At 40.6% G+C, this 8,773-nt stretch overlaps 1 protein-coding gene across 2 annotated transcripts in view; it reads right to left on the bottom strand.

The window, feature by feature from the left end:
- Positions 1-5,059: 5,059 nt before the first annotated feature.
- The window catches only part of TMEM74 (transmembrane protein 74), a 4,349-nt gene continuing 635 nt past the window's right edge, over positions 5,060-8,773 (bottom strand). The window contains exon 2 of one of the 2 annotated variants that reach the window (XM_021710850.1): positions 5,060-6,664. In XM_021710850.1, coding sequence (XP_021566525.1) covers positions 5,708-6,625 — 918 coding nt within the window. In that variant the 5' untranslated portion in view covers positions 6,626-6,664 and the 3' untranslated portion in view covers positions 5,060-5,707. Of the gene's footprint in view, positions 7,022-8,773 lie in introns of both variants that reach the window. The other variant, XM_008054911.1, reaches the window with a different exon arrangement.

Raw genomic sequence — 8,773 nt, 5'->3', positions numbered from 1 at the left:
TCCCACCTAACTTTTAGAAATATCTGTTTATGTAGTTTTCTATATCATGCAATTTAAATTCTAAATTCAATACGGAATAATTTAGAGAAATCTAAATAAGTTGGACTATTTCATACAAGGCAAAATAAATAAATAAGTCATAGTCTACATTGTTTAATGACATGGTAGCAGGAAGAATGATATGCTTAAATTAGGGGCAAATAATAGTATTAGTTTTTTGGACAGATAATTTCAAATATCATTTTAAAAGACCAAATCAGTATCACAAATTCAGGTTTAAATAGAAGTTAATAAATACAACAAAACATTTTAATAAATAGTTTTATTTTTAAATGATATGACACATTTGCTATTAACAATAAGGCATCAAATGCCCTAAGAAAAAACTCATAACCTTAATAATTGCCCTTTATAATATCAAAAAGCACATAATTGATGTCAAATTATTTTTGTTTGGCAAGAAAAGTAAAATTAAAAGCACAATGAGAACCACAAAGTGCAACTCTAAATATATGATAAGTAATAACCCATCTTTATGTTCTTACGTGACATTTGTTTAGAGTCTGGCTAGGTCAAAAGCATGAAGATGGCTTCAGGAAAATAAGGCTGCCTGTTCCTGAAACATCACAGAGCCACCAAAACTTGAAACAAAGAAATCTGCTGCCCACAGTTCCCTGAAAATAAAATAATAATTCATGGTAAAATAATTCTAAATATGCCATATTCTTTTGAGCCTGAAATTGAAAGGTTAAAAAAAATTGATAAATATTTGTGGGATGCTGACCAACCAAAACAGGTTTATATAATTCTGGCACCTCATTTTGGGGTTGGTTCCAAATTCTTCATTCATGACCTGTGAAAGACTTCTCTTGTTCTTAATGTCAACATCAAGGCATGCCAAATTCCTATAAGAATTTTATTCTCACAATCACTGTGGATATTAAAGTTCTAGAACTATAAAATATATTCCTAATACATAGACTTGAATATGCATAAACTTGCATACTAACAAACATAAACCACAAACACACTCTTACTTCTAAGTCACAGATTTTTGAAATCAGTTGTATGTGTTTAAAATATTTTACTTTTTACACTGTCAATGCACTAGGCAGGCAAATTATTTCCCAAGACTTATAACAGTTGGAAGGAGAGGATATTATAGAAAACTATGAACCATAAAATGTTCTAGCAGAGAATCAGCTGAAAGACAATAATGTGTTAATTTTTTCTTACCTTTTTTACACTGGGAAAAGCCAGTGAGACTGCATTATAATTCTTATCATAGTCATTCTTTATGTCCAATTCTGGGAAAGGTTAAATCCCTTACAGAGAATAGAAAGTATCTGTCTTAATCCTTTGTTGCAGGGGAATCTAAATCTCGCTGCAATAGGTGAAACATTGGCAAAGGTCGTGAATCTTTTTTGTCAGACCACATTTTTGTAATGGCATTAATTGCTACAATGGAATTTGACTTTTGGATGGAAAAACTTTTTCTTAATAGATACCTATATAGAGACAGCTTTTTCTTTAACTTTAGATGATTCATCCACTGCATATGGGATAGATGAAGGTAGAAGTGAAATGTTCAAATGCTCCTGCCTGGAATGTTTGCATGTCTCAAAGAAGTAAGGAAAAAAAAAATAGAGCCTCTTGGGTTCAGACCCATAATTCTTGATATCCATTTGGCATGGTGCTCACTCACTCATTTAACCTTATCGTTGGGGGGAAGGGGAAGGCACCAATAAATCTGGTAGGGCAGTCTCTTTCTGGAAGTTGTACCTCAAAGGGTATGTGTCAGTACTGGTCCAATTATATCCCTAAAAACAAATAAGCATGAGGGGAATGAACTCAAATTTTATTTACTTATTTATTTTGAGTTGGAGTTTCACTCTGTCACCCAGGCTGGAGTGCAATGGCACGTTCGCGGCCGCCACCGCAGCTCCAGCCTGCTGGGCTTAGGCAATCGTTCCGCCTCAGTTTTCCAAATAGCTGGAACTACAGGCGAGTGACACCATGCCCAGCTAATTTTTTGATTTATTGTAGAGACGAGGTCTTGTCAAGTTGCCCAGGCTGGTCTTGAACCCCTGGGCTCAGGCAGTCCTCTCACCTCTTCCTCCCAAGGTGCTGGGATTATAGGCTTGAGTCACACTCCCTGGCCAGAACTCAGATATTTTAAGTGAACAGCAAGGTGTGTGATATCAAGGCAAGTGTAGTATGGAATGAAGGGCCATGGCAATTATGTGGGTAAAAGCACCTATGGCCTTCAAGAACTTTGCTCCAAGCAGTCCTGTTCTCTTCTAAACTGTAACAATATCCTAGGGATCATGGAGAAAAGCCAATCTGTGTACTAGGGACCAGTACATCACATTATACGTTCTGCTGAATTCAGGAGTTCCAAATGGCTGAAAAGGAGACAAAGCACTATAAAGAAAACTGTTTGTAAACTCTACCACAAACAGTTTAAAGTGCCCTAAAAAGAAATGGCCTATTAATAACATTATGGGCTTAAACTGTTCACTTGCAACATGTAGATCCTAGTAGTAAAGGAGAAAGGCAATTTTTTTTCTGGAACCCACCATGGTGGACCACACTGCTGACAGAGAAGCTGCCTTTCATTATGATTAGAAAGATGATTCTGAGTTTAGATTCTTAAATCAGGTAAATAAGCTAAAGACCTAGGATCTCTGACAAAAAAAGAGTTATACCTCTTCAGGTCTAGTAATGAAAATGTTCATAGATAACAACCAGCACCATGTTGGAGAGATAGACGTAAGGTCACGCATCTCTATGAGAGATCCAAGACCAATTCCATACCTGTCATCTGTCCCACATCTGTAACATGTATCACCTGGGATTGCTTAAGTACTTCTAGAGTCAAAAAAATACTTCATTGGATTGGAAACAACAGGGTATAAAGTGCATGGCTTTTCTTTGCTGTTACCATCATTTTAAATTCAAGTAGTCTTCACCTTGAATTCAGGCATTGACAGGATGAACGAGGGCTACACTAGCCAAATACCTAGGGAAAAGAGGATTAAGGCAAGTATCTGAATGATGCCAACACAACACTAAAGGAGTCATCCAGATGATTTTCTAAATTGGTCCCTTTTGGTGTAATGGTTTGCCCTTTAAGGATTAAGTAGGACCTTAAAAGAGATATGCTCTGTATAGAGCAGATTTAAATAAAGTTGAAATATGCATTTACTAAATTTCAATTCTAAGTTTTAAGGAAAAATTTACACAGTTCTTGGGGAAAAAGTAAATATATTTTCACTTTTAGGTTTGTCCCCTCCCCCCTGAATAATTTCTTTTCCCAAATAACATTTTTCTAAATGTTGCCTTTAGATCACATCTACATTATTTGATAGCACTGCAAGGTTTTTAAATGCTGCCACATAACAAGCTTTGGCTTTTTTTCCTTTGTCATCAACTGAAAAAACTTCGTGACCCTTGATTCATAATCTCCTTTTCCTTCATAAACTGAAAATCAGCAGCATATTCATTCAGTTTAGTCTGTCATTTGGCAAATTAATCCTGTTTCACCAAACTCAGCTGATCTCGCTCAGTTCCTATAAATAAACGCATAGGTTTTTTTTTTTTTTTAAATGTAGTTTAAAAACCACAATACAGACCTACTCACTAAGCCAAGCAGTAGGTCATTCCCTTCTTGCCTCAACATCCAAAGGGGGTTCTCCAGCAGGCTAGAGTAGACTTACAGACCTTCAGAAGATAAAACTTACACCACTGATAAGGCAGCCTCAACACAAACCATGACATGAGAGTCACAATAAAACAAGAAGTTTGTTCAAAACCACAAAAAACCAGTAATCACAAACAGAAATCAGGTTTATATTGTTTCAATACTTTCTGAATCAGTAAGTCATTTCTGTTCTGTAGGGTAAGGTGACTGAACTACATCCAGCTTCTTCCAATGTCCATATAATTTTCTCATTTTTTCCTAATAATTATTTCACATACTTGTCGGTTCCTTCTACCACCCATTAATCTTCCCTTTGTGCATTTCACCTTAACCCTTAATTATACCTCGCACATCAAAGAGATCTTTGACACCCACAAAAGCCATTCACATAAATACCCTGATTCACACACTTTGCCAGCCAAAGTCATCCAGGTGTTCAGTCTTCCACAATGCAGACTTCAGACACCAGAATCAGTCTTCACAATCCACAAATAAATCACGTTCTCACTCTTCTACCTCTGCTCTCTCACACCAATTCCCAGCTCCGGTCTCTTTAAGAATAAAGCACTGATTTTGGTAACACAGTCATGGAAGTTAAAACAACTCTTACAGCAGGCGGCTGGAAACACCTCAAGAAAGAGTTTCAAAATGCAAGCTATTTCTGAAGCTGCATTTCTCATTGCCTTCCTGAACCACCACCTTACCGAGGCAATGTGTCAGTGTGGACACCAGGTGTGTGTCTTCCAAAGTTGTGACCACCTTGCCCGTCATGCTTCTCTTAGAGCAAGCGTTTGAGCATTATAAGGCCAGAGATCAGTTACTGAATGATGTCTAGACCATCGTGAGTGGGAAGTGAGTTCTGGTTATAAGTGCAGTTCCCATTGAATCAGTGTGTTTACTCTTTCTCTCTCCCCTCCCCCCCCCTTTTTTTGCTATGGGCTTAAGGACTGCTACCACTATGAGGCAAATACTTGTTGCTTGGCCTTAGAGCAAGTAACACAGTTGCTAGGTACAGTCCCCAAGGGTCTAGCTGTGCAATTGTATTGGAGGTGTTCCCCAAACGACAACAACAAAATGTCACCTGGGAGTATGCCAGGGCCAATCATGACTCAGATCTGCTCAGGTGTTTAGATGTCTGAAATCATATTTCAAAAGACTCATGTTTTGCCTCTCTGGTGTGAGGATTAGCAAAGATTTCAAGAGCACAGGTCAACAGTATAATGGCAAAACCACAAAAAAAAATAAAATTTATATCAGCAACTGATTTTACTTCATTTAAAAAAGAGGCATGTGACCCTGGCTAATAGCTGGCACTAACACTGTGGGTGAAAGTCACATTGGTCTTATTAAATATAGTGATTTATATAATTTTCTTTTATTAGACAGCTTATCCTAGTGACTTAATTAGCATTTTTAAATACAGGAATAATTTTAAATGTAACATTTTTTTACAGTTTTTTTTCTTTAAATAACCAACATCCTCAAGCTTCAAAATTTCCAAATTCAAGACTCTATACTTTAGTGTTTAGCCAAATTACAAAAAGAATAATTCAGCAAGAAAATGAGTAAGCACCTTGAGAATTACATGAAAGCCTTATGTGATTCGTACTTAGTTATTTTTCACAAAATAGATTAGCAATTTTTCCTACTGTGTGTAGGACTTCCTAGTGTCCAAAGAATCATAACCAATATTTATGTAAAATAAATTGTGTATGTACTGGGTAATTAGAAAGATTCTCCTCTAGAAGTAGAAGCTCATTGCCATCACAGATTGGTCTTCCGCTCTTTAGAAGGATGGATATGGCTGGCTGTGGTTTCTTATGCATCATACATGGCTTGTAAATAGAAGATACGGGGAGAACAAAAACACTCACTGGCTGAAGGTCTGTGAAACAAACTTTTCTTGCCAGGCAAATAAATTTCACTGTGAATTTTTAAAATAAATTAACATATTTTTTCCATACAAAATGCCAAGGCAGACTCTCAAGACGTTCATAGCCAGAATTAACTCTGTACAGTGAGAGCATCTTCCTCCACCAAGGACAGTTCCAGGGTGTTGTCATTAGTGTTGGTTTTCATCCTGAAATTGAAAGAACCATAGAGTTTTGCGGACTCTTTGGAAGAGGCAAATCTGTTTCGACGATAGAGCTCCCCCTTCCACATGGACATCATCAGCAGGCAGGACAGGACAACTCCTCCCAGCGTGAGGAGGCAGAGCCCAGCGATCACGCAGCGGTCCAGGTGAGCCCCCAGCCTGGCACTCTCTTTCTCCAAGCGCTCCATCTCCCGCGCTGCTACTGTGTTAGGATCCACAGTCACCTCCCGTGGGACAATGTAAGAGATGATCACCAGTAGGATGCCAGTAACCAAGAACAAGATGGCGCTGATAAAACCATAGTCTATGGACTTCCCTGAAGATGTGGCTTCCGAACTTGTGTCATCTTCCTCTTCAGATATCAAGGATATGGCAGCCTCCTGGGACCACTCATTTGGATTTTCCCAGCCCAGGCCCCCAGAGTGAGTATGCCCTTTTGCTGAAGGTGAGCTCCAGCTCCGCTGCTCTAAGTTGACGTTCTCATCCACATAAGTAAAAGAAGTTTCTAATTCCTGGCTGCAGCAGTTGCAGACTTTCCGTTCAGCTGTTATTTGGTTGTTCCCTGAGTGAAGAGGTCCTGGTGGGAAGGAGTCTGGCTGAATAGCACTGTCTTGCAGAGAAGTGGAGGGGGAAACTGGGAAAGGACTAAGTTTAGACCCTTCCATCTCGGCTGTTCTTGGTGTGGATGTACAGTGTCTCTGGCAACAGAGAGCAGCTCTGGCAGCTGCTGCATCTGCCTGGTCACCAGGAAACCCTCTTGAACTCCAGTCCATGGCATCACATGGGTCTGCCTGGCCACTCTTCTTAGCAAGGTACTGCAGCTCCATGGGAGCTAGTCAGACATCCCCCAGCAGCTTCTGGAAAGTCTGCCAATAGCAACACAGTTAGATAAGAACTCAACGGAAGTTAAGGCTGCACTGCCGGCAGTATGGTTCCTGAAATCACCAGTTCCTGTGCAGCCACAGCTGTCGTCACCTCAGCCTGAGTTCTACCTAAAAGGGGCAAAAGAAGGGAGGGGATACCTAGTGGCAGAAAATGTAGAAAGGGCAAACGCTCTGACTTTTCACAGGGATTAGCACTAAAAAACTTATGTCAGAGTAGAAAAGGCACATGGAGGAAGTGGCAGAGTCTCTGGAGAAAGTATAATGCCATCACCAAGCCAAATTTATCCAAGGACTCACACATTTCTACGAGAGGATCCCTCAGACGAGAAGGCAGGTTTCCTGTAAAAAGACATAAGTGAGAAAGGCAGGAACCCCTTTTAGCAGAGCTGCTGATTTTCCAGAGGGCTTGAGGAAGCATGAGATTCTTATTTCAATTAGGTTGTGTTTACACTCTCTTCCATTCAGAACAGATTCTAATATAGGTTGGTTTAGAGCCTTGCCAAGAGTGAATGACGATATGCCCCCATCAGTTGGACTTCACTGCAGCAGGGCTCAGAATTTTGATTCAGTGGCTCTGAAGTGGGCAAAAAAGCCAGTTTCATCAGCCACATCTCTTAGATTTGCCCCCATACATCCAATGACCCCAGTCACCACTGCTCTGCATTTACAAGACCATACATGGCTTGTTCACTGGGCTTCCACTAGGTCCTATTCCCTCACTGCTCCATGAGGGAAGCATGTTTCTGGCCCCCAATGTGTGTAGACAATACACCGTGCTGTGATCCCTGCAAAATACAAGGAGCTAGCCTACCCTCCCCACACAACAGCCCCCCACCACACACATACAACTGCCTGCCCCAGGTGTGGGTCTGCTGCTTCTGCTCACCAGGTCCAGTGTCTGGGCTTCTCCCTCTGTATGCTTTGCTAACAAATGTGCACAAGAAATTGACCATCCAGAAATTTTTACAAATCCAATCTAGAAGTAGAATGACAATAAAAGTCAAACTGTAAACCCACAGAGTCAGAGTTCTGTGGAGGCAAGTAGGTGAAAAGCTATTTCCAGTGTTACTTCTGGAATTTTAGATCCAGGACAAAAAGCCTTTCTGGGATAGAACTCTGGGTTGAGCAGAAAGCCATCTGACCATCTTTCTCTGCCTCTGCCATCTTTCTGTGGTGTAAAAATTCACCATGATCACTAAATATAGGAGTTTTAACCAAGGGTCCCTTTTATTTTGCTTCCAAATCCAGGGTGATAATTGATTTAACCCACAGCTTGAGGTTTAATGTGCTTCAAAAGCCACAGCTCCAAAGCTAGTGACAGAGGCACACAAGGGTCACATAAGGTCAGTCTGGCAACTCCACACCTTTTGTTTTCTGCTATACATCAGAGTTCGTTTAAATTAAAAAAAAAAAAAAAGGACACACTTTTCTCCTATTATTGGAGTTTTTCTGCAATGAAAACAACAAAAACCACCAAGTGCAGAAAAATCACTTAGCAAGTGGACAGACATCCTTCAGTGAATGAAGCGATAGTAATGGCTTCATCAGTTGCAGAAATGACAAGCCGTCTCAGTTTCCTCGGGTATTAGGCGCTCTGATTAACCTTTGGCCCAATTAACTCATCACATTAGGTGACTCTGGATAAAATAGGTAGGGTTCCTTAAGAGTTCAAATTTATAACAAAGGGGGACAGACATTCCCGCTTAATTCCCTACTCCTGCCTCTACCTCTCTTTAAAAAACAGACTCGCGCTGGTTCTATGGTAGATACACCGGCTGCACAGTCGATTTCCTTTGCAGCGCTATAATCCGGGGTTTCCATCCTCAGCGGAGAATGGATAATCCCAGGGGACCAGCTAAAGGCTCTTTTCTTCCGCCCTCTCCCTCTTTTCCCCTGGACCGCTTACAAGCCCAGTTAACGGGATTGCACCTTAAAGCGAGCAGACATCACTTTCCCTCTCCCGTCGGGCTTCAATGAAAGCATTCACATTTGCTTTAAACGGACACAGGCGAGGCTGGTGTGAGAAGGCGACCTCGGGATGCGTCCGGAGCGCTGTGCCGGGAGGACGAGTCGCGAGCCCCGGCAGCGCTG

The sequence above is a fragment of the Carlito syrichta genome, unplaced genomic scaffold (genome assembly GCF_000164805.1).
Source record: "Carlito syrichta isolate Samal-C Ts95f unplaced genomic scaffold, Tarsius_syrichta-2.0.1 Scaffold301610, whole genome shotgun sequence".
Lineage (NCBI taxonomy): Eukaryota > Metazoa > Chordata > Mammalia > Primates > Tarsiidae > Carlito > Carlito syrichta.
This window is presented reverse-complemented; position numbering and strand designations above follow the sequence as displayed.